The sequence below is a fragment of the Mustelus asterias genome, chromosome 4 (assembly GCF_964213995.1).
Source record: "Mustelus asterias chromosome 4, sMusAst1.hap1.1, whole genome shotgun sequence".
In the NCBI taxonomy this organism is placed as follows: Eukaryota; Metazoa; Chordata; class Chondrichthyes; order Carcharhiniformes; family Triakidae; genus Mustelus; species Mustelus asterias.
Window position 1 is genome coordinate 111414612 of NC_135804.1, and position 26431 is coordinate 111441042.

Sequence of the window (26431 nt, forward strand, 5' to 3'; positions counted from 1 at the left end):
TAATTTGTTTTTAGGAAACCAGGCAAACTCTTTGCTCTTTTGAAATAAAACCATCCTATTTTTAACATTCACCTGGATCTATTTCTAAAACTGTGCCACGGAGAATACTTCCACATTTCAATGAAATGTCAATCCAAGTTCGACAGCAGGGATTTAACTTCAACTGCATCACTCATTAGTAACTGAGCCAAGCTGATATTTATAGACAACTTGCTTTGAAGAGAGCTTCCCTACTTCAAACACTGCTTCAGAAGCTCTAACAAAGAGCCTGATTTTACCAAACCCTCGCACCCGTTTTCGGGCGTGAAATCGCAGTAAAGTTGGGCGTCGGGCCTATACCACGATCTGCACCCGATTCCGAGCCCGAATCGGGCGGCCCGACGATTTAAATGCATTTCCATGCATTTAAATCAACTTAATGAACCGCGCACCCAACTCTACCGCCAAATCCCACTTTACCGACTTCTGGCCTGATCCGGATCTGCGCTTTTAACGACCTGGTAAATAAAAGTCTGAAGTCGTCGCTGCAGCTTCCGAAGAGCGGGCTCAAAGCCTGCAATGGCTCGCTGACCCAGGTCATCCTCTGGTTGGGGTGGGGGGGGGGGGGGGAGAACAGACAGACGGACGAAGGGGCGGGGGGGGGGGGGGGGGGGGACCCAGATCATCCTCTGATCAGGTGGGGGTTCCGCTGCCAGTCTGCAGCCGATTGGTGGGGAGGGAGGGGGCAGCCATCTCTCCCACTCTCTTGCCCCTGCAGGGAAGAGTAATCTGTGGCTGGTAGTGTACCTGTGATGGTGTATCCCTTTACAGGCCCAGCTTGGTCCTTCGCCAGTGTCTCCTCTTGGACTTGTACTGATCTTGTTGCCGGTTTTCATGCGGATCCACTGTGGAATCGGCCGTTTCTGCTTCATCTTCTTAGCGAGGAATCGCTTCATGCTGAAGGTTTTGTGGGATGGCATGGCCGCACGTCCACTCTGGCAGGAGGGATTCGTTCCTCCGGTGGGGAGGGGGTGATCGCCCACAGAGTGGCGGCGGACCCCCCTGCCCCCTCCCTCCCCACCAATCAGCCGCAGACTGGCAGCGGAATCACCCCTGACCAGAGGATGATCTGGGTCCCCCCCACCCCCCACCCCCCCAACCCCGACCAGAGGATGATCTGGGTCCCGCCCCCCCCCACCCCTTCCTGCCCCCGACCGACCAGAGGATGACCGTCAGAGAGACGCTCTCTCCGCTTTCTGCTTTTTTTTTCTTTCGCGCCCAGACGCGCTCTGTCAGATTTTTTTCGAACTGCGCATGCGCAGGCGTGGATCTATTTGACGCCCGGATTCGGCACTTAGACTCAAAATGGTAAAATCAGGCCCAAAGTATACATCAACAAGGCCTCATTAAGTGAGAACACAAACAGAGGGTAGTATTGGGTGATACAGAACCATCAACCACAGGAGAGCTTATGCATCTCACAGAAACACACAGCTAATTGGGAATTCAGGTATAGTAAACTGCATTTCTGATTCGACAATAAGCTGGTAACCTCAAAAGTGTGTGATTTTGATTTGATTTATTGTCACATGTATTAGCATACAGTGAAAAGTATTGTTTCTTGCGCACTATACAGACAAAGCATACCATTCATAGAGAAGGAAACCAGAGTGCAGAATGTAGTGTTATAGTCATAGCTAGGGTATAGAGAAAGATCAGCCCAATGCAAGATAAGTCCATTCAAAAGTCTGATGGTAGCAGGAAGGAAGTTGTTCTTGTGTCAGTTGATACGTGACCTCAGACTTTTGTATCTTTTTCCCAAGGGAAGATGATGGAAGAGAGAATGTCCAGGGTGCGTGAGATTCTTAATTATGCTGCCTAATTTGCCAACGCAGCGGGAAGTGGACGGGAGGCTGGTTTCGGCATGTGAATTTTTTCCTTTTTGTGAACTCTGGTAAAATGGTAAGAAATAAAAGCAAGGTGCATGAATGCTCTTTGATAGGAGTAGGCCATTCGGCCTATCGAGCCTGCTCCACCATTAAATAAGATTATGGTTGATCTGATTGTGGTCTTAACTGTACTTTCCTGCCTGACACCCATAATCTGTGACTCCCTTGTAGATGAAAAATACACCTAACTCAGCCTTGAATAAATCCAACGATCCAGCCTTCACTGCTCTCTAGGAAGAGAATCTCAAAAGCTAACAGCCTTCCTCATTTCCCGCTTAAATTGGAGACTATTTTTATCTCCACCCCTAGTTCTATATTCCATTATGAGGGAGAACCATGAGGGGAAACATCCTTCTAACATCTAGCCTGTCAAGCCCCCTCACAATCTTATATATTTCAAAAATGATCACTTCTCATTTTTCTAGACTTCAATGAGTCTAGGTCCACCTGCACAACCTTCTGCATCAGACAAATCCTCATCGCATGAATGAGCCAAATGAAAATTCTGTGAACTGCTTCCACCACTACTATATCCCTCGTTAAATAGTGAGATCAAAACTGTACATTATTCTAGGTATGGCTTCACTGTCCTGTACAATGGTCACAATTCCCTACTTTTATACTCTACCCTCCTGCAATAAAGGCTAGCATTCCATTTCCTAATCACTGACCATACCTGCTAACCTTTTGTGATTCATGCTGTGCGTGGTCTCCTTCCTTGGTTAATGGAGACTGGAAATTGTACTTTTACTAAATATACACAGGAAGTACATTCACCTCTACTGCATGGGCATATAACGTGCTACAAAAAATTGTGTATATAGAACATAGAACATTACAGCGCAGTACAGGCCCTTCGGCCCTTGATGTTGCGCCGACCAGTGAAACCAATCTAAGGCCCCTCTAATCTACACTATTCCAATATCATCCATATGTTAGTCCAATAACCATTCAAATGCTCTTAATGTTGACGAGTCCACTACTGCTGCAGGCAGGGCATTCCACGCCCTTACTACTCTCTGAGTAAAGAACCTACCTCTAACATCTGTCCTATATCTCTCACCCCTCAATTTAAAGCTATGTCCCCTCGTGCTAGCCATCACCATCCGAGGAAAAAGGCTCTCACTATCCACCCTATCTAATCCTCTGATCATCTTGTATGCCTCTATTAAGTCACCTCTTAACCTTCTTCTCTCTCACGAAAACAACCTCAAATTCCTCAGCCTTTCCTCATACGATCTTCCCACCATACCAGGCAACATCCTGGTAAATCTCCTCTGCACCCTTTCCAACACTTCCACATCTTTCCTATAATGCGGTGACCAGAACTGTACGCAATACTCCAAGTGCGGCCGCACCAGAGTTCTGTACAGTTGCAGCATGACCTCCTGGCTCCGAAACTCAATCCCTCTACCAATAAAAGCTAACACACCGTACGCCTTCTTAACAACCCTATCAACCTGGGTGCCAACTTTCAGGGATCTATGCACATGGACACCCAGATCCCTCTGTTCATCCACACTACCAAGTACTCTGTATTCCTGTTACTCCTTCCAAAGTGAATCACCTCACACTTTTCCACATTAAACTCCATTTGCCACCTCTCAGCCCAGCTCTGCAGCTTATCTATGTCCCTTTGTAACCTGCCACTTCCCTCCGCACTGTCTACAACTCCACCGACTTTAGTGTCATCCGCAAATTTACTAATCCATCCTTCTACGCCATCATCCAGGTCATTAATAAAAATGACAAACAGCAGTGGCCCCAAAACAGATCCTTGCAGTACACCACTAGTAACTGAACTCCAGGATGAATATTTTCCATCAACCACCACCCTCTGTTTTCTTACAGCGAGCCAATTCCTGATCCAAACCACTAAATCACCCTCAATTCCATGTGTCCGTATTTTCTGCAAAAGCTTACCATGGGGAACCTTATCAAACGCTTTGCTGAAATCCATATACACCACATCAACCGCTTTACCCTCATCCACCTCTTTGGTCACCTTCTCAAAGAACTCAATAAGGTTTGTGAGGCACGACCTACCCTTCACAAAACCGTGCTGACAATCCCTAATCAAATTATTCCTTTCTCGGTGATTATAAATCCTACCTCTTATAATCCTTTCCAAAACTTTGCCCACAACAGAAGTAAGGCTCACTGGTCTATAATTACCAGGGTTGTCCCTACTCCCCTTCTTGAAAAAGGGGACAACATTTGCTATCCTCCATTCTTCTGGCACTGTTCCTGTAGACAACGACGACACAAAGATCAAAGCCAAAGGCTCTGCAATCTCCTCTCTAGCCTCCCAGAGAATCCTAGGATAAATCCCATCCGGCCCAGGGGACTTATCTATTTTTACCCTTTCCAGAATTGCTAACACCTCCTCCTTATGAACCTCAATCCCGTCCAGTCCAACAGCCTGCATCTCAGTACTCCCCTCGACAACACTGTCCCTCTCCAGTGTGAATACCGACGAAAAATATTCATTTAGTGCCTCTCCTATCTCTTCAGACTCCACGTACAACTTCCCACTACTGTCCTTGACTGGCCCCTAATCTTACCCTAGTCATTCTTTTACTCCTGACATACCCATAGAAAGCTTTAGGATTTTCCTTGATCCTACCTGCCAAAGACTTCTCATGTCCCCTCCTGGCTCTTCTTAACTCTTTCTTTAGGTCCTTCCTGGCTAACTTGTAACTCTCAAGTGCCCTAACTGAGCCTTCACGTCTCATCTTAACATAAGTCTCCTTCTTCCTCTTCACAAGAGATTCAACCTCCTTAGTAAACCACGGTTCCCTCACACGTCTGCTTCCTCCCTGCCTGACAGGTACATATTTATCAAGGACGCGTAGTAGCTGTTCCTTGAACAAGTTCCACATTACAATTGTGCCCATCCCCTGCAGTTTCCTTCCCCAACCTATGCCAGCTAAATCTCGCCTAATCGCATCATAATTTCCTTTCCCCCAGCTACAACTCTTGCCCTTTGGTATATACCTATCCTTTTCCATTGCTAAGGTAAACGTAATCGAATTGTGGTCACTGTCACCAAAGTGCTCACCTACCTCCAAATCGAACACCTGGCCTGGTTCATTATCCAGTACCAAATCCAATGTGGCCTCGCCACTTGTTGGTCTATCTACATACTGTGTCAGGAAGCCTTCCTGCACACATTGGACATAAACTGACCCCTCTAAAGTACTTGAACTATAGCTTTTCCAGTCAATATTTGTAAAGTTAAAGTCCCCCAGTACAACTACCCTGTTACTTTCGCTCCTATCCAGAATCATCTTTGCAATCTTTTCCTCTACATCTCTGGAACTTTTCAGAGGTCTATAAAAAACTCCCAACAGGGTGACCTCTCCTTTCCTGTTTCTAACCTCAGCCCAAACTACCTCAGTAGACGAGTCCTCATCAAATGTCCTTTCTGCCACCGTAATACTGTCCTTGACTAACAATGCCACACCTCCCCCTCTTTTACCACCTTCCCTGCACTTACTGAAACATCTAAACCCTGGAACCTGCAACAACCATTCCTGTCCCTGCTCTATCCATGTCTCCGAGATGGCCACAACATCGAAATCCCAGGTACCAACCCATGCTGCAAGCTCACCCACCTTATTCCGGATGCTCCTGGCGTTGAAGTATACACACTTCAAACCACCTTCCTGTCTGCCAGTACACTCCTGCGACCCTGAAACCTCATCCATGACCTCACTACTCTCAACCTCCTGTACACCGGAGCTACAATTCAGGTACCCACCCCCCTGCTGAATTAGTTTAAACCCTCCAGAAGAGCATTAGCAAATTTCCCCCCCAAGATATTGGTACCCCTCTGGTTCAGGTGCAGACCATCCTGTTTGTAGAGGTCCCACCTAGCCCAGAAAGAGCCCCAATTGTCCAGGTATCTGAATCCCTCCCCCCTGCACCATCCCTGTAACCACGTGTTCAACTGCTCTCTCTCCCTATTCCTCTCCTCACTATCATGTGGCATGGGTAACAAACCAGAGATAACAACTTTGTTTGTTCTAGCCCTAAGCTTCCACCCTAACTCCCTGAATTTCTGCCTTACATCCCCATCCCTTTTCCTCCCTATGTCTTGAGTGCCTATGTGAACCACAACTTGGGGCTGGTCCCCCTCCCCCTTAAGGATTTCAAAAACACGATCCGAGACATCATGGACTCTGGCTCCTGGGAGGCAACACACCAACCGTGAGTCTCTCTCGTTCCCACAGAATCTCCTATCCGTCCCTTTAACAATGGAGGCCCCAATGACTAATCCTCTACTCCTCTCCCCCCTTCCCTTCTGAGCCACAAGGACAGACTCTGAGCCAGTGACCTGTACACTATGGCTTACCACTGCTAAGTCCCCCACCCCCCCCGTACCCCCACCCCCAACAGCATCCAAAAGTGTACTATCCCCAATTTCTACTACATTTCTTGTTTCTCCCCGCACTTGGACGACTCCCTGTACCCTGGTGCGGTGGTCAGTTTGCTCATCCTCCCTTTCTCTACCCTTCTGAGCTGCCGGGCCGGACTCTGCGCCGGAGGCACGGCCACTGTTGCTTCCCCCAGGTAGGCTGCTCCCCCCCAACAGCACTCAAACAGGAGTACTTATTTTTAAGGGGCACAGCCACTGGGGTACTCTCTAGTACCTGACCTTTCCCCTTCCTAACCGTGACCCACTTGTCTGTCTCCCGTGGCCCCGGTGTGACCACCTGCCTGTAACTCCTATCTATCACCTCCTCATTCTCCCATACCAGATGAAGGTCATTGAGCTGCAGTTCCAGTTCGCTAACGTGGTCCCTTAGGAGCTGTAGCTCGACGCACCTGGCGCAGATATGGACGTCCGGGAGGCTAGCTGACTCCAGGACCTCCCACATCCGACACTGAGAACAAACTGGCCTCACACTCATAATTCCCCCTTTCTTCCAATGACACAGGAAAAACTATCTAAACCTACCCTGCCTCTGCCCGTTTATGCCGAAGCCCGATGAGCCAAAGTATATGGCTAAAAAGGTATTGTAGGCACACATCAGATACAGTAGCATGTTACTGGACTAGTAACCAAGGTCTGGATTAACATAAATTCAAATCCCAACATGACACGTTAAACAGCAAAAGCATTCTATTACCAACAAATCAGATTAACAATGTCCATTCCACCATATGAACAGTGGTGGACAATTATGTAATGAAGGAGAGGAGGAAGTTCCACGAACATCCCCATCTGAATGATGAATGAGCTCAGCATTCAAGTGCAAAGGATAAGGCCGAAGAATTTGCAACCCCATTCACTCATTGGTGTTGCATTGTTGATCCGTCACAGCCAGATATCAGTCTTCAGCCAAATCAAAACACTTCATGTGATATCAAGAAACATATAGGAACACTGGCTATCGCAAATGCTCCGACAACATTTTGTGCTCAGGACTTGTGCTCCAGAACTAACTGCAACTATAGCCAAGATGTTAGTACTGCTACAACACTTGCAACTATCTGACAAATTGGAAAATATGTCCTGACCACAAAAAGTGGGTCAAATCCAACCCAGCCAATTTACCACCTCATCAGGTCACTGACAATTATTAGCAGTGTGAAGAAATGAGTTGTCAACATTGCTAGCAATCAGCAATTGCTCACCAATAACTTGCTCATCAATGCTCAGTTTGTTTGGGTTCCACCAGCTCCACTAGCTACAGACTTCATTATTAAGGTGATATAAACATGGACAAAACAGCTGAAATCAAGAGCTGAGACAAATGACAGCCCTTGGCATCAAGGCAGTAGGTGGCATTAAACAGCTCTTGTTAGATGAAAGTCAATGGTAATTGAGGAAAGCTCTTCATTAGCTGAGTCATATCTGGCACTACAGAAAATGGTTGTGGCTGCTGAGAGGTCAATCATCTTAGCCCAAGGCATCACTGCAAGAATTCCTCAGTGTATTGTCCAAGGCCCAACCACCTTCAGCTGCTCCATCAATGAATGACCTCATTTCTAACATGGCGTCAGAAGTAGAAATTTTTGCTGATCACTGCAGAGTGTCTGCTCCATTTGCTATTTCTCAGATAACAAAGTGTCTAAATACAGGAAGACCTGGACGACATGCAGGTTTGAGCTGATAAGTGGCAAGTAACATTCGTGTCACACAAATGCCAGGCGATGAGGGACATGAGCGCATGCAACTACCACACAAGGACATTCAATGGCATCACCATCAGTGAATCCCTCCCAATCAACATTGATCAAACCTGCACCAACCACATAAATATTGCTGCTCCAGGAATAAGTCAAGAGACCAGGTATTGTGTGTCAAGCAACTCACCTCCTGATTCCCTCAGAGCCTTTCCACCATCTGCAACGCAGAAGTCAGGATTATGATAGAATACTCTTTAGTTGCCTCAACGATTACAGCTCCAAGAAGACTCAAGAACCTCAACACCATCCAGCATTGATTGGCACTCCACACACCACCATAAACATTCACTCCCTCCATCACTGGTGCTGTGACCACAGTGTGTAGCATCCACAATATACATTGCAGCAACCCAACATGGCTTATTTGACAGCACCTTCTAAACCTGTGATCTTTGCCACCTTGAAGGGCAACCAGTGCACGAGAACACTGCCACCTATCAAGTTCCCTTCCATGTCACTCAGCATTCTGGCCTGGAAACATATAATAATTTCTTCATTACTACTGGATCAAAATACTAGAAATCCCTACCAAACTGCACTCTGGGTATACCTTCATCACATGAACTAGTTATTTTAAGAAACTCATCAGCTTCTCAAGAGCAATTAGATATGGGTAATAAACGTTGCATTATCAGCAATGCCTATTTCCAATAAACAAGTAAGAAAAAGACTCTTAACAGATACTAAGTCTCTTGATAGTAGTTGGGCTAAAGTCACAGCCCATAATAAATTAAGTAATGACTGTGAAATGTAAATCTCAACTGCAAAATCCATCATGCTCTGCAAGGGGGTTGGATCAGCTTTGATTATTTTTCACTGCTTATAGCCTTTTTCATTTTATTGTCAAAGCGAATTTTTTTTAATAGTGTGCCTATAGGCCTCTGACTGAATTCTGTCTATTTGTCACCATATCTTAACGGAGACAGAATATCTAATCTATATCAATTAAACCTAACTGGTAATTAGGTATTAAGACAACCTCATTGGAACCTTATAAAGGCCAAGAGAGACATCAGTTACCAAAAAAATATTTTTTATACACCTTTCAAAAATAAATGTATCTAAATTTTACAGGTACACTACAAACATATTCCACAAACCTTCCTACAGAATAACGTAGCAGTGTTAGAATGACAATATGTCTATCTTGGCATAGTAAGAATCCCATTAATTTAGAACACGCAGTGACATTGTTTAAATTAAAACTGCTTAAATACTGAAAAGTGAAACAAATTTGAAGGAAACAATGAATTACAATTTACAAGAACTGCCTCATAGAACTAAATAATTACAAATTAAAGGGATTATAGGTTGGCTCACAGCATCTAACACTTCCTAAAAAAAAAGTCACAGACTAATGGCATCACGATGGGCCAAATAAAGAAGAATTCTGCTAATGGGCCCAACAGGTTTGCTAAAGCCCAAAATGAAGATGGTCAGTATTTCTCTGTCTGCCTGAATTTGGTTCTTCTACTAGGCAGCCGTACAACATTACTGATGTAGTTAACTGTCCTCTAAAAGAGAAGCATTCTGAAATACTAATGGCGGAAATGCTGAGAGCCAAGTGCAACATACTGCCCACATTACTTAGATGGTAGGGGACATGGCATGCTGGGCATTGAGAAAAAAGCAGTAAAAAATCTTGCTATTTACTTCAAAGTACGATGTTAAGGTTTCAACACATTTTGGATATTGGACTTATTTTGACCTCCTGAACTAGTCAACACCTAATAGTTTGTATGCATAGAGTACTTTGATGTGTAGAATATATTTGCACTATAGTCTGGTAGTGGAAGGGTCAATTTGTAGTGAATTTAGATTATGACTCAAATCATATACTGACACAAAATTACAATTATATTGATACACTTTTCTGATAGTCCATTAGTATCAACATGCAAAATAATTCTGATCAATATCTTCGAGGGACTGAAGGAGGGAAGAATGTCCACTGTGTAATTTGTTAATCCTATTCAGTTAACAGATTTGGTGATAATCTGCTTCAGAAATGCGTGGCTAAAGGAATTTAGATCAATATTCTTCCAACTTGTAAACATCTAGTGAACTTGTAAAAGTTTGGAGTCAAACTCTCCAACAGTATTTTGTAAGAGGTGCTGTATCTAGACACTGTGAGCCAACCTAGAGTTAAGAGTGGAGATGGACTAGGTTTTCCTCACCCATGGGTGCATTTGGTTGATGTGTGTTCGGGTAAGACCCTCCACGAGGATCTTGCTGAGCAGGAGGTTGGGAGCGAGGATCATGCTGAGGTCCAGATCGAGGATCATGAGATGGAATACTGCGGGGGTCAAATGAACCTAGGAGGCAAATAACTACTAATGATGGCAGGGAGAGAGAAGGTGGGGAGGGAAAAAGAACAGGGAGGTACACAAGCAAGCATAGAGGCACTATGGAGATTCATTTCAAAAGAGTATTTCTTCCTTATTTACATCAACTCATGAAAGTATGTGGCAGTTGTCCATTCCCTTTAGGGGTTATATGTTGAATATGGGCCCACAATTATATCTTTTAAGATGGCTTTGGTCACTAAAATTATCTAAAACTAGGCAAGTATTTGTTAACTATATAAATGACATTGTAGTCAAAACCTCATCACCAGACACAAAAACAAGTTGCTGTGGGGAGAAATTACAACATTACTGTTGTAATGTTCTTCAGGGATCTGAAACAGAATGACAGGTTAATATTTTAGGGGACCTTCTGCACTGGCCCACTCCAGTATTTGTGTGTTTTGTTGCTGATTTCCAATTTTTATGGTTCTCTTTTCAAACACTTACCAGATATTGTGCCACAATGGCCATCTAGGTTCTAGGGATCAAGGAGGACCAGGTAATAATTTACCAAATGCTCATACCATATTGATTAAAATTCAGAATAAATTTAGATGTATTTTGTTGAGTTAATGTTAGTTTCTGCAGCAAATTTGCCAACTGTTTATGTTATATTTATTATATTTTTACAACCTAAGGAAGGTAGGGCTTATGTCATAGACCAAACAAAGGTCATTTTGGGCTACCCATCTTCTGTGCTAGCCACAATCAATGATTAACAGACTCAAAGAGGAGGGGGGGGGGGGGGGGGGGGGGGGTGGAATTTGTGATGCTCGCACAAAGTTGAGCTACTTCCTGACACACACATTATAAAGGCTTGCAATATAAATAGCCACTATCTGGATACAATACTGGATGACAACCAATCATGAAATCATATCCTAGCCATAAGTGACCAGAGCAGGGGAGAAAATACCGAAGAGTAATTTTAAAAATTTAGCTGAAAGCTTTTCTATCTAATGGGAGAAAATCGTAGCTGTGCATTATTTCCACCAATCCTACGAAACTTACTATTCTGAGGGACATGCAGAGCTGATGCTGGAGACAACAACGGTTAATGAATAATTCCTAAGAACTGAACACAGGTTATCTTTCTTTCCTGTCTTTGATGATTGTGAGTTATCTAAGTGTGCAGACTTCAGTTTGGACAGGTGTTCTTATGCTTGGATGCCCCTCAATTTATATATAGGAATGTAAATTCAGAAGAAATGCCTCTTTCATTCATGGCATAAATCTTTCTGTCCTGCTGAGTTCAGAGATAAATAACTAATTCTTTCCCAATTCACTAATAATAAATACAGGTCAGAACTGCTTGATCAGGTTTATAGGAAATATAGATAGAATATGAATCTCCAGTAGAAAAACAAATATATGTGAAATTGCCCTGAATAGTCACAAGATACTTCCTTCACATTACCCACCTGCTCTCCTCACCTCAAATTTCTGGTCTTTGTATTAGTATACAAGATCTTTCAAAGTGAACATATGCCATAAAATCGACTAGACTGTAGAGAAAGGACTTGCATTTACATGGCACCATTCATGTCCATAAGACATCCCAAAGCATTTTACATCCAATGAAGTACATTTCAAAGCTGTAATTTAGAGGCCTAACACCAATTTGCATGTAACAAGGTTTCACATACAGTAATGTGACAATAACTGGATAATCTATATTTTGGCTGAGGGATATGTATCAGCCAGGACATAAGGGAAAAGATCCTTGCTCTTCTATGAAATAATGCCATGGGATCTTCCACATCTCCCTGAGATAAAAGACTTGGCCACAGTTCATTGTCTCATCCAAAGACACCAGCTCCGACAATGCCGTCATACTTCAGTACTGACCTGAAGTGTCTGTCTAGACTACGTACTAAATGTCTGCAATGAGATTGGAATACAAAACCTACTGACTGATTTAGGTGACAATGAGCGACAACTGGCAACTTACAACAGACCCTAATGCTGAGAATGCTCAGAACCTGAAATATACATTGTTTTGCATTCAGTAAAAACACTCTCTGGATTGCAGTCAGTATCTCTTACACACTTCAACAAATATAAATTACCTTCAAGTTTAATTACCACCTTCTCATTGCTGCCTTCAGAAAGACAATATTTCAAGATCGAATAAAGGTGAATTCGATAAACTGTAGGACCATGGAATGATACAGTACAGGAGGAGGCCATTTAATGAATCATATCTATGTAAGCTCTTTGAAACAGCTATCCAATTACTCAATCCTGAAAGCCCAGTAATTTCTCCCCCTCCAAGTGTTTAAGCAATTCCTTTTTGTTGGTTTAATTGAATCTGGTTCTGCCAACCTTCTAGGCAATGCATTCCAACTCACTGCATAAATTTGTTTTTTCCATCACCTCATGGATATTTTTCCAATTACCTTAAAATATTTATCCACTGGTTACAGCCCCTTCTCATACTGCAAAAAGTGTCTCATTGACTCTATTGAAAATGCTCATGATTTTGAACACCCCCGGCAAATCTTCATTAGTCATTTCTGTTCTAAGGAGAACCACCCTCAAAATCCCTTAAAGTGGGCATACAAATAGCATAATTCCTGCGTACTGTCATAAATAAATAGCTGCACACTCAGTGTCTGGGTAATTCATAAACATTCTAAACCACTATTTGATAGCTCAAGCATCTAATACAATTCATTCTCATTTTCAGTTGCTATTTTCACAATATTTTGCCAGTGATACACAATAAACATTTTTTGAGAAATGTTACTGGAATGCACTTGGAGCACTTATACATTGACGGACTTCTCCAAATGTTTCCAAGATGCCCATTACTAAAGTGGATTAATTTGTCTTGAAAATGGTGATCTCAGAAGGATCCTTGCACTTTTAAAACTACATTCTTTCCCAAACCACCCACACTCAATGCTTCTTCTTTTCCTAATGCCTAATTTTGCAGCAGTCCACCATTATATGTTATGATTGCCAACAGGCTTTCAAAACTGCCAGGTGATTGCCAGGCTGATAGCAGGCTGCGGGATAACATCAATGAAGTCAACCCTTTCTCTTCTTTCTTCCCCATCATATCCCTATCACACTCCTACACTATGAGTAAACCGTCAAGGTGATCAATGTCATTGGTGACCATAGAATCCGCATTCACACATTTGTGATAAGTGTCCTCATGGGTGCTGTGAAGAGTATAGTTTTTCAAAAACAAACATTTTAAACACCACTTGTCTGAGACTTCAGAACCGATAATATTTTCAAACGCAACAATGTGCTAAAATGAGAGAGGCAATTATTAGGAATAATGTATATACAACCATTTGCGATGTTCAAGCTACAGTGGTGCATTTTTAACTACAAATATAACATTTTTCACTCTTTTTTATGATATGCTATGGTTCTCCAGCATAGTTTTCAAATCAAACAAAAATAGAAAATCAAATATGGAATGGAAAATAGCTAAACCATAAAAAACTGATTCCATTTGGTCACCATTTCTATTTTCCAAAGCACCCTCATCTTACTTTGCTACGCACTAACTTGCCTCTAGATTCGTGAGGAGGTCCTCTCTGGTCCATCATTGGGCCCCTTGGATCTCCCATCATCCCTCTTGGATCTCCCATAGGCCCTCTTGGTTCACCCATTGGCCCACGTGGTTCACCCATTGGCCCACGTGGTTCACCCATTGGGCCCCTCTGTTCACCAATGGGTCCTCTCTGTTCTCCCATTGGCCCTGCTCTCATGTCATGTTGCATTCCTCGTGGTTCATGGGCATTTCTCATGTCAGGAGGCGGTCCTCTGCCATCATGACTAGGCACATGGTGCATGGGTGGGCCCTGATGAGGGGGACCAATATACCCTCTGAAAAGTAAAAAAATTAAATTAGCTATAGATTCAAATAATGGTTGGCAATTATAAAAAATATGCCAATAAAAGCATGTTGCAGTGGGAATAAAATCCAGAACATGAAAATTGTTTTATGTATTTCATGGGATGTGGATACTGCTGGCAAGACCAACCAGCATTTATTGTCAATTCTTAATTAAATAATTAGCCAATGAACTGTGCATCAATTATAATTTAGAGCAACATTTCCCCATGATATTCAATGGCATTACCATTGCTGTATCCTCCACTATCAGGATCCTGGAAAGTTACCATTCACCAGAAACTGAACTCTGAACTGGATCAACCATATGAATACTGTGGTTACAAGAGCAGGTCAGGGGCAGGGAATTCTGTGCTGAGTAATTTACCATTTGACTCATCGAGTCATGGAGGTTTACAGCATGGAAACAGGCCCTTCGGCCCAACTTGTCCATGCTGCCCTTTTTTTTAAAACCCCTAAGCTAATCCCAATTGCCCGCATTTGGCCCATATCCCTCTATACCCATCTTACCCATGTAACTGTCTAAATGCTTTTTAAAAGACAAAATTGTACCCGCCTCTACTACTACTTCTGGCAGCTCGTTCCAGCCACTCACCATCCTCTGAGTGAAAAAAACTCCACCTCTGGACCCTCTTGTATCTCTCCCCTCTCACCGTAAACATATGTCCTCTAGTTCTAGACTCCCCTACCTTTGGGAAAAGATATTGACTATCTAGCTGATCTATGCTCCTCATTATTTTATAGACCTCTATAAGATCACCCCTCAGCCTCCTACGCTCCAGAGAAAAAAGTCCCAGTCTATCCAGCCTCTCCTTATAACTCAAACCATCAAGTCCCGGTAGCATCCTCGTAAATCTTTTCTGCACTCCTTCTAGTTTAATAATATCCTTTCTATAATAGGGTGACCAGAACTGTACACAGTATTCCAAGTGTGGCCTTACCAATGTCTTGTACAACTTCAACAAGACATCCCAACTCCTGTATTCAATGTTCTGACCGATGAAACCAAGCATGCCGAATGCCTTCTTCACCACTTTGTCCACCTGTGATTCCAATTTCAAGGAGCTATGAACATGTATCCCTAGATCTCTTTGTTCTGTAACTCTCCCCAACACCCTAACATTAACTGAGAAAGTCCTGCCCTGGTTAAATCCACCAAAATGCATCACCTCGCATTTGTCTAAATTAAACTCCATCTGCCATTCTTCAGCCCACTGGCCCAACTGATCAAGATCCCGTTGCAATTGGAGATAACTTTTTTTACTGTCCACTATGCCACCAATCTTGGTGTCATCTGCAAACTTACTAACCATGCCTCCTATATTCTCATCCAAATCATTAATACAAATGACAAATAACAGTGGACCCAGCACTGATCCCTGAGGCACACCGCTGGTCACAGGCTTCCAGTTTGAAAAACAACCCTCTACAACCACCCTCTGGCTTCTGTCAAGATGCCAATTTTGTATCCATTTAGATACCTCACCCTGGATCCCGTGAGATTTAACCTTATGCAACAACCTACCATGTGGGACCTTGTCAAAGGCCTTGCTAAAGTCCATGTAGACAACATCAACTGCACTGCCCTCATCTACCCTCTTGGTTACCCCTTCAAAAAACTCAATCAAATTCCTCCGCAAAGCCTGTCCATCTTCTACTAGGCACAAGTCAGGAGTGTAATGGAATATTTCTCAATTGATTAGATGAGAACAGCTCCAACAATATTCAAAGAGCATGACACTACTTGATTGGCACCCATCACCAACTTAAACATTCACTCCATCTGCCACCAATGTACATTTGCAGGAGTGTGTAATACCTGCAAAATGCATTGCAGAAACTCACCAAGGCTCCTTCAACAGCACCTTTCAAAAGCATGATGTTGACCAGCTAGAAGCACAAGGGCAGCAAATGCTTGGGAAGATCACCATCTCCATGTTCCCCTCCAAGGCACACACCATCCTGACTTGGAAGTATTTCACTGTTCCTACAGTGTCACTGGGTTAAAGTTCTGGGATTCCCTTCTTAACAGCATTGTGGGTATACCTACACCACATGGACTGCAGTTTTGAAGGCAATGGCTTACGACTGTCTTCTCAAGGGCAATTAGAAATGGGCAATAAATGTTGGCACCCACACCCCATGAAGGTATTTTTATTTTAAATCCTGAAATATTTTAAGAACTGATGACACCAATCCATAATTTACAGTAGATGATAGACAAAATGTGTTAATCAATAAACAATATAAGAAAAAGAGATACGAGAGCAAGAAATCTATCTGAATGAATATGCTGGCTATGCTCCACCATTTTATAAAAATGGCAAACTGGCTCCCATCATCAAGTTGTACTATTTCATAGAACTAAATTCTGACTATTTTTTTTCTTTAAGATAACTTAATGTGCCAACCTAGTAACGAGTTGGCTATAATGCGAAAGACTGCATGCATATCAAGACATTTTCTCCATCACAATATATGTAATGAATTAGTGACTGAACATTTTTGTAGCCAAGTTAAGGGATATCCACATTGAGAAATACAGCACATTTCTCACTTTGTGAAAGGTTAAGATTATCACGAACTTCAAGTAGAAATCTCCCAATGTACTGCAACTCCAATCTCATTAAATCAAACCATACTGTAACTGTAGGACATTCAATCCGCTACTACAGCGATTATGACACAATTGGTTCCATTGTTAAACCTGGGATATTGCTTCTGATCACCAGCCAGTAATCTTTGGTCAAAAGTTGGGTGCCAATGTTCGTCGTCAAGCTCGCTGTAAGTGCCCACTAATCTATGAAAGGGTGGCAGGGCCTCCTGAGCTGCTGCAGGCTGTATCACACAGGGAGGACAGTGGACTACCTATGCCAGGCCATGTAGGTGTTGGCACCACATGGATTGGGAGGCCACCCACTGCCTGTCGCCCTGAACTTCTACACTAGGGTGGAATGGTGGCACAGTGGTTAGCATCGCTGCGTCACAGTGCCAGGGACCTGGCTTCAATTCCTATCATGGGTCACTGTCTGTGTGGAGTTTGCACGTTCTCCCTGTGTCTATGTGGGTTTCCTCCAGCTGCTCTGGTTTCACCCACCTCCAAAGATGTGCAGGTTAGGTTGATTGGGCCGTGTTAAATTGACCCTTAGCGTTAGGGGGACTAGCAGGGTAAATACGTGGGGTTACGGGGATAAGGCCTGGTTAGGATTGTTGGTGCAGGCTCGATGGGCTGAATGGCCTCCTCCTGCATTGTACAATTCTTTGATTCTATGATAGTGGCTCCTTTCAAGGTTGTACTAGTGACCTCTGCAGCATCTCCCAGTGTGCTGCACGCAAGTGCCTCAGGGAGGTGACCAATATGCACTCCGTGAGTTTGCACAACTACATCAACTTTGACCAGGACTAGCCTAGCCAACAAGCTGGAGCCATGAGGTTCACGCACATTGCTGGATTCCCTAAGTACAGGGTGTAATTGACTTCATGCATGTGGCTCTGCATTCCCCATGCATCATGATGCTTCATTCATCAACCACAAGGGATTAAACTCCCCGAATGTACAGGTCAACTGTAACAATGCCAAGTGCATCCTGCAGATGTGCTCTCAGTACCTGGGGAGCTTCCATGACAGCTACATCCTTAGCCGCTCTCAGATCCCAGTGGTCTTTGAGGGAGAGTGGTTGGAGGGATGGCTCCTTGCGGTCAAGAAGTAGCCCTTCAGGGAATGGATGATGACAGGTATGTACATATAACAGAGAAGGAGGTGCTGGAAGTCTTAAAACACATCAAGGTAGATAAATCTCTGGGACCTGATGCAGTGTATCCCAGGACATTGTGGGAGGCTAGGGAGGAAATTGTGGGTCCCCCAGCAGAGATATTTGTATCATCAATAGTCACAGGTGAGGTGCCTGAAGCTTGGAGGGGCAAATGTTGTGCCTTTGTTTGAAAAGGGCTGCAGGGAAAAGCCTGGGAACTACAGGCCGGTGAGCCTCACATCTGTGGTGGGTAAGTTGTTGGAAGATATTTTGAGAGACAGGATCTACAGGCATTTAGAGATGCAAGGACTGATTAGGGACAGTCAGCATGGCTTTGTGAATGGAAAATCATGTCTCACAAATTTGATTTGAGTTTTTTGAAGGGGTAGCCAAGAAGGTAGATGAGGGCAGTGCAGTTGATGATGTCTATATGGACTTTAGCAAGGCCTTTGACAAGGTACCACATGGTAGGTTGTGGATAAGGTTAAATCTCACGGGATCCAGGATGAGGTAGCTAAATGGATACAAAATTGGCTGGATGACAGAAGCCAGAGGGTGGTTGTAGAAGGTTGTTTTTCAAACTGGAGGCCTGTGACCAGCGGTGTGCCTCAGGGATCAGTGCTGGATCCACTGTTATTTGTCATTTGTATTAATAATTTGGATGAGAATATAGGAGGCATGGTTAGTAAGTTTGCAGATGACACCAAGATTGGTGACATAGTGGACAGTGAAGAAGGTTATCTCTGTTTGCAACGGGATCTTGATCAATTGGGTCAGTAGGCTGACAAATGGCAGATGGAATTTAATTTAGATAATTGCGAGGTGATGCATTTTGGTAGATTGAACCAGGGCAGGACTTACTCATTTAATGGTAAGGGAACTGGGGAGAGTTACAGAACAAAGAGAACCAGGGGTACAGGTTCATAGCTCCTTGAAAGTGGAGTCACAAGTGGACAGAGTGGTGAAGAAGGCATTCAGCATGCTTGGTTTTATTGATCAGAACATTGAATACAAGAGTTGGGACGTCTTGTTGGAGTTGTACAAGACATTGGTAAGGCCACACTTGGAATACTGTGTACAGTTCTGGTCACCCTATTATAGAAAGGATATTATTAAACTAGAAGGAGTGCAGAAAAGATTTACGAGGATGCTACCGGGACTTGATGGTTTGAGTTATAAGGAGGGGCTGGATAGACTGGGACTTTTTTCTCTGGAGCGTAGGAGGCTGAGGGGTGATCTTATAGAGGTCTATAAAATAATGAGGAGCATAGATCAGCTAGATCGTCAATATCTTTTCCCAAAGGTAGGGGAGTCTAGAACTAGAGGACATATGTTTACGGTGAGAGGGGAGAGATACAAGAGGGTCCAGAGGGGGAGTTTTTTTCACTCAGAGGATGGTGAGTGGCTGGAACAAGCTGCCAGAAGTAGTAGTAGAGGCGGGTACAATTTTGTCTTTTAAAAAGCATTTAGACAGTTACATGGGTAAGATGGGTATAGAGGGATATGGGCCAAATGCGGGGAATTGGGACAAGCTTAGGAGTTTTTTTAAAAAAAGGTGGCATGGACAAGTTGGGCCGAAGGGCCTGTTTCCATGCTGTAAACCTCTATGACTATGACGAGCCAACACTAAACTGGCAATCACTGAAATTGGTAAACAGGCTTTCCCTTTTGATTGTGGTCTGTGAACAAAACCTGGCCCCACCAATCTGCTGAAAATAGTCTGCACTGAGACAATATCAACCAATGATGAGAACTTGAGCCAAATGGTATAACCATGAGAGATTTCCAAAACTTCCAAAAAATGCCATGTTAAGTGACAAATTCAAAAGCAGCTGTGATTATTGCCAGACGTATGTCCTACATTTTTCCAAAGTTTAATTGAATTTGGTTTGAAAATTCCACACTCCCATCATTATTCTACTGAAACTCTAAGTGACAAAATTGCAATTTGAAAAGTGGTTCTAGATTTGTGTGTGTCTGAATGCTGAAAAACTATGGGTGCAATCTTACCAGCTCGCTGCGCCAGTCGATCAGCGCGGCAAGCCAGGGAGATAGCATGAGGGGCCAAATATCCCTCTTCCCAGCCCTGTTTAATGGCGAGAATGGCCTCGCACTCAGAAAAGACAATGTAAGGGGGAGGGTTTTGCAGGGGAGGGGTGTGCAGGGGGTCATGACCGGGGAAGGGGGGCAACTTCGCCACCTTGTCAGCACAAACATCCCAGTTTTCAAATAAATTGAAAGACTGCCAGAAGATTGCAGTACTGAGCTCACCAAAAAGACTGGCATGGAGGACTCCCATTTTCTCATTGTTATGACACTTAGCAACATTTTAGGAAAATTTCACCCTAAATGTACTCCTGCTTCTTATAATTAGTTTCATTCTTCTCAATTTTTCTTTAAAATAGGCTATAAGGAATTGCCAAAGGTAGCAAGCAACAACAACTAATTTGATATTTGCATTTTTAACTTTAGCTTTACACATTGGCCACACATTATCCAGACCAAGAATGAGGAACACTGCCAACACCAGCTCCCACCCTTCCCATATGACACTAACACATACATAGATACATAGAACATAGAACAGTACAGCACAGAACAGGCCCTTCGGCCCACGATGTTGTGCCGAGCTTTATCTGAAACCAAGATCAAGCTATCCCACTCCATCTGTGAAAGTAATGACTGTCAGAAAACCATGGACCAAATTTCCTATTCTCAACCCAGAAGTGTTCAGGGCAACATTTAGATAGATTACAGATAAATATCTGAAGAGTCTATCACTTACCTTGGTTCCACCTCCCCAGTGACAGAAAGCAGAGTCCCTCCACGTGGGTCATTTGGGGCATCTCCCAGCAAACCTCTTGGAGCTGGAGCCCCACCTACAGGGGGACCCCGCTGCATGTTACCTCTGGGGTCCTGCATTGGGACTGGAAGGGAAAAAGGAACCACTGTCAAAAGATCTGTGAAGTGTGTGAATGAAGTTGTACATTACAAAGGGGACAGATGGGAAGAAAACTGAATTCTTTAAAAAAAAAAGGGGGGGGGGGTTCCCAGCTTCATGGAGCATAAACTATTTCCTGCATCCTGCACCACCTGCAAGAGACTTAATAGGAAGCCTGTTCCCAGGCCTTCAGAACTTCAAAACTACTCCTGAATGATGCACGGATGATGCATGAATGAAGCACCCACGAATGAAGGGTGTTCCAATTGGCCCAAGGGAAAGCACCTGATACCCGATTGTCAGCATTAACACAGCTGAGACAATAATCAAATGGCATTAATATCCTTTCGCCATTCTATGCAAATGCACCAAGCAGCGACAACACCACTGATGACCAGATCAGAAATGCAACTTCTGACAGTTAGCCCATAATATCCTTCAGGATATTTTAATAATTTGTGCTATGTAAAATGCTGAGTAAACATTTTATTTACATTTCGATGAAACAAGAGAAGAATTTAAAAATGTGAATCTAAACTAACCATTCAGCTCCGATGAAGAAATAACACATTCTAAATCTGCGTGACTTGCAGCTTTAAACCAATCTCTGTTCAATATTGCAATAGCCTACCTGCCAGTATTATTTCATTATATTTTATGTCAGGAAACACTTCACTATTTTCCCACAATCACATAGACCTATTATTTATTTGCAAACCTGCTTCACATGCAACAACTATCAAGATTTGCACCAACCTGATTTTAGAGATTTTAACTACTGTACACAGATTATTCAAGAGACTCAAGTCTGCATATCAGCTGGATTTGGCTCTAACTGCTAAACAAAATTAATCAGTTGGGATTGGGAGAATGGGATTGAGGGGTTGGAATTGGGTAAATGGGATTTGAAGATTGGGATTGGACAGTTGGGATTAGGTAGATGGGATTCAGAGAGTAGAACTGGGTGATTGAGATTCAGAGGTTGGGATTGGATGAATGGGATTGGGATGTTGGGATTGGAGAATGAGATTGGGAGAATGGGATTGGACAGTTGGGATTGGGAGAATGGGATTGGACAGTTGGGATTGGGAGAATGGGATTGGACAGTTGGGATTGGGATAATTGGATTGGGAGAATAGGATTGGGATGTTGGGATTGGACAATTGGGATTGAGGGGTTGGAATTGGGTAAATGGGATTTGAAGATTGGGATTGGACAGTTGGGATTAGGTAGATGGGATTTGGAGGGTAGAATTGGGTGATTGGAATTGGGTGAATGGGATTCAGAGGTTGGGATTGGGTGAATGGAATTGGGATGTTGGGATTGAGAGGTTGGGGCTGAGGGGTTGGGATTGGGAGGATGGGATTGGGTGATTGGGATTGCAGGTTTTTGGATTGGGTGAATGGGATTGGGATTGAGGGGTTGGGATTGGACGAATGGAATTGGGAGGATAGAAGGGCGGCATGGTAGCACAGTGGTTAGCACTGCTGCTTCACAGCTCCAGGGTCCTGGGTTCGATTCCTGGCTCGGGTCACTGTCTGTGTGGAGTTTGCACATTCTCCTCGTGTCTGCGTGGGTTTCCTCCGGGTGCTCCGGTTTCCTCCCACAGTCCAAAGATGTGCGGGTTAGGTTGATTGGCCAGGTTACAAATTGTCCCTGAGATGCGTAGTTAGAGGGATTAGCGGGTAAATATGTGGGGGTAGGGCCTGGGTGGGATTGTGGTCGGTGCAGACTCGATGGGCCAAATGGCCTCCTTCTGCACTGTAGGGTTTCTATGATTTTCTATAAGGTAGAGGCTCAATTCAAGTTATATAGCCATTAAATATCACATAGCATGATAGTAATTATTTTATCTTTTATTTCATGGGCATATTTTCAGAAATAGAATGTTTCTCTGTATTCCATTGTACAGCAGTACAAATTGTGTTAAGCAACATTTTAAAGTTTTTAAAGCTTATTTATTAGTGTCGCAAGTAGGCTTACATTAACACTGCAATGAAGTTTCTGTGAAAATCCCCTGAATCCCCACACTGAAAACCAAGTTACTTCAAAAACATCTTTTAAAAATGCAGTCCTATTAAGTTTAAAAAATATAAACAGGCAAGATAAGGGTTTTAAAATATTTATTTTAATGTTAAAGTTTATACTGCACGCTTCCAGTATAGGTATCCTGGAACAACTTATCCCCATCAGAATTCATCAGCTCTTTGATTTCACATGGACTAAAGCTTGTATGCTTAGTCTCAATAAAATAGACTTCAACTTGTTGAGATCCCTGAATACATCATCTCACAGCTACACAATCATACAAAATTCAATGTGTAACCATTTTGTAATTTCACAATTTTGCAGTCTTTCCACTTCATTAAATGTAAAAGTTAATTAACCCAGAGTTCCAACATACAAACTCTTCCTTGACTGATAAGGATTCAAATATTGACTCTACTATTTGGAACACAGTAGCCTTTATACTGATGCCTGATCAGTAATTGAGGGCATCGGACAACCATGCCAATTTATACTGAAGCAGAAATAACAATTCACAATCCAGGGCCTGTAAGATCGTGCGACAAGAGAAACCGGGTGTGAACCTGGTTTTTCGCCGCTCTTGCGATCTTACTGGCTCACCGTGCCAATCGACCAGTGCGACAAGCCAGTAAGATCGCCCCCATAAAATATAAGAGCAGGGAGGTTATGATGGAGGTGTAGAAAATGCTCATTAGGCCATAGCTAGAGTAACTGTTGCAGTTCTAGCCGACACACAATAGGAACGATGTGACTGCACTAGGAAGGGTGCAGAGCAAATTCACCAGGATGTTACCTTCAAGGGAGGGGGCGATGGCCTAGTGTTATTATCACTAGACTATTAATCCAGAAACTGAGCTAATGTTCTGAGGACCCAGGTTCAAATCCCACTGCGGCAGATGGTGGAATTTGAATGTTTTTTAAAATCTGGAATTAAGAATTTTGATGACCATGAAACCATTGTCAATAGTCGGAAAAACCCATCTGGTTCACTAATGTCCTTTAGGGAAGGAAATCTGCCGTCCTCATCTGGTCTGGCCTACATGTGACTCCAGAGCCACAGCAATGTGGTTGACTCTCAACTGTCCTCCGGCAACTAAGGATGGGCAATAAATGCTGGCCAGCCAGTGACACCCATGTCTGACAAATGAATAATAAAAACCTGGGCTGAAGCGTTTCAGCTATGAAGAGAGGCTGGATAGGCTAAGGTTCTTAAGCAGAGAAGGCTGATCTAAAGAAACTCCTGAAATAACAGCCTTGTGGGAGTAATATCATCATGCAGACCGCACTGTTAGAAGTTGGCCATTGTCTTCTTGGGCAATTAGGATGTGCAATAAAATAATCTCCTTGCCAGTGGCACCCATATTCCATGAATGAATAAATAAAAAAAGTCACTTAGGGCACACCCGAAACACCTCTATCAACTTTCTCTACTTCTTTAAGAAAGTCCTTAAAATTCACAATTTTTTTCAAAGTGTTGGTCCACGATATCCTACAGGCCTTCCTTAATATCACTTACTTTTTATTTATTACATCTTTGTGAGGTGCTTTGGACCATTTCTGTATCTTAAAAATACGAGATAAAACCAATTTAGTGCTGTCGTCAGCACACTTGGTATCAATAATCCTATTTCAACAAATCCAGAAAAGTAGACACCGGTAATAAAGAGAAAGTGCAGAAGACTGGTGTACTACATCCTATCATTCAGAGACCCCATGATATGAGAATTAGGTATCCTATCTGCTGTTCAAGTTTTCATTTGACCTCAGATTCTTTACACTACAACATCAATTCCATTCCACTTCATGTTATAACAAGTTAGTGTAAATGCAGTCTGAATCTAGAGTTCATGCCAACCCCAAGCTGAAATGAGGCACAATTCCTGGTGACAGAAGTTACACTCAGTTTTGCTCCAGTCAGTTCAAGATCAACTCTGATTTGCACCAAACATGGTTGGTATTGGAATAATACTGCAATAGCATAAGAAACACTTTAATCAGCAATGAAAAACTATTCAGGCACGCTAAGCAACATTCGGTTGGAGGTTAGAAAGTTATTCTCAGGAACAGAATCGGGAGAAAAATTAAAGACCAAACGTGCCATCCCATGAAATTTTCAGCAGTAGCCGGGAACCCTCCAAAACATTACGTGTAGTCAAAAATACAGAAAAGTAAGGAGGCAGAAAAATACATACATATTTAAACTGTCAAGTATTTTTAAAACCTATTTTCAATTCTAAAAGTGTACAACTTTTCAAGCAAGAAAAGCTTAGTTTAAAAATAATAGCCTCTTAAGATGGTGTTGAGGAAATCTTTTTCCCCCTCAGAGGGTTGTGAGCCTGTGGACTTCTCTTCCCCAGAGAGCAGTGGAAGCATTTTTAAAGCAGCATTAGATGGACTCTTGACTTACATGTGAGTCAAAGGTTATCAGGGGCAGGCAACAAAGTGGAACTGAGGCCACAATCAGATCAGCCATAATCATATCCAATGTGCAGCAGGTTCCATGAGCCGAAAGGCCAACTTCTGCTCTTAAATTGTATGCTTATTCAAACTGAGTCTCCTTGTTCTAGTCCATCCCACAAGCAGAAATACCCTGTCAGTATCCACCCTGTCAAGTCCCCTCAGGACCTTATTTGTTTCTCATTCTTCTAAATTTCAATGGATACAGGCCCAATCTGACCTCATGAGATGTCATGTACCCAGGGAGTCGAGTAAACCTTTTCTGAACTGCTTGTAATTTAATTATGTGCTTTCTTAAATAAGACCAAAACTGCAGATAGTGCTCTCGACATAGTCTCACTAGTGCCTTGTATAACTGTAGCAAAACCTCCCTACTTTTATATTCCATTCCCTTTGCAATAAACAACAACATTCAATTTGCCTTTCTAAACACTTGTTCATCCCTAATCACTTGCTTTATCTGCATTTTAACTTTGTGATTCATGTACCAGAACAAAGCAATCCCTCTGTACCGCAGAGTTCTGCAATCTCTCCATTTCAATAATTTGCTACCACATTTGCCCACAACTGCCAAATGTTTGTCCACTTACTTAACCCATTTATATCCCTTTGCAGACTCCTTATGTCCTCTTTGTAACTTGCTATCCTACCTATGTATCATCAGCAAATTTAGCAATCATACATTCGATCCCTTCATATAGGTCATTGAATGTGGTTTGTAAATAATCGAGGCCCCAGCACTGATCTGTACCACTCCACTCGTTACATCGTGCCAACCTGAAAATGACACATTTACGCAAACGCTCAGTTCCCTGTTAGCTAATGATCAGCAAAACTCTGACACCTTGACATTTCACAGCATTATGTGGCTACTAAATAGGCCAAAGTTGATGGTATGACAG

At 43.0% G+C, this 26431-nt stretch overlaps 1 protein-coding gene across 6 annotated transcripts in view; it reads right to left on the bottom strand.

Moving 5' to 3' along the window:
- cstf2 (cleavage stimulation factor, 3' pre-RNA, subunit 2) overlaps nt 1-26431 on the bottom strand; it is a 60562-nt gene that overhangs the window by 13437 nt on the left and 20694 nt on the right. For 2 of the 6 annotated variants that reach the window (XM_078211623.1, XM_078211625.1), the window contains 4 exons: nt 20889-21030; nt 14007-14323; nt 10304-10441; nt 8254-8283 (listed from right to left, as the gene is read on the bottom strand). In XM_078211623.1, the coding sequence (XP_078067749.1) occupies nt 8254-8283; nt 10304-10441; nt 14007-14323; nt 20889-21030 (627 nt within the window). The remainder of the gene's footprint in view (nt 1-8253; nt 8284-10303; nt 10442-14006; nt 14324-20888; nt 21031-26431) is intronic. The other 4 variants (XM_078211626.1, XM_078211624.1, XM_078211629.1 and 1 more) reach the window with 2 other exon arrangements.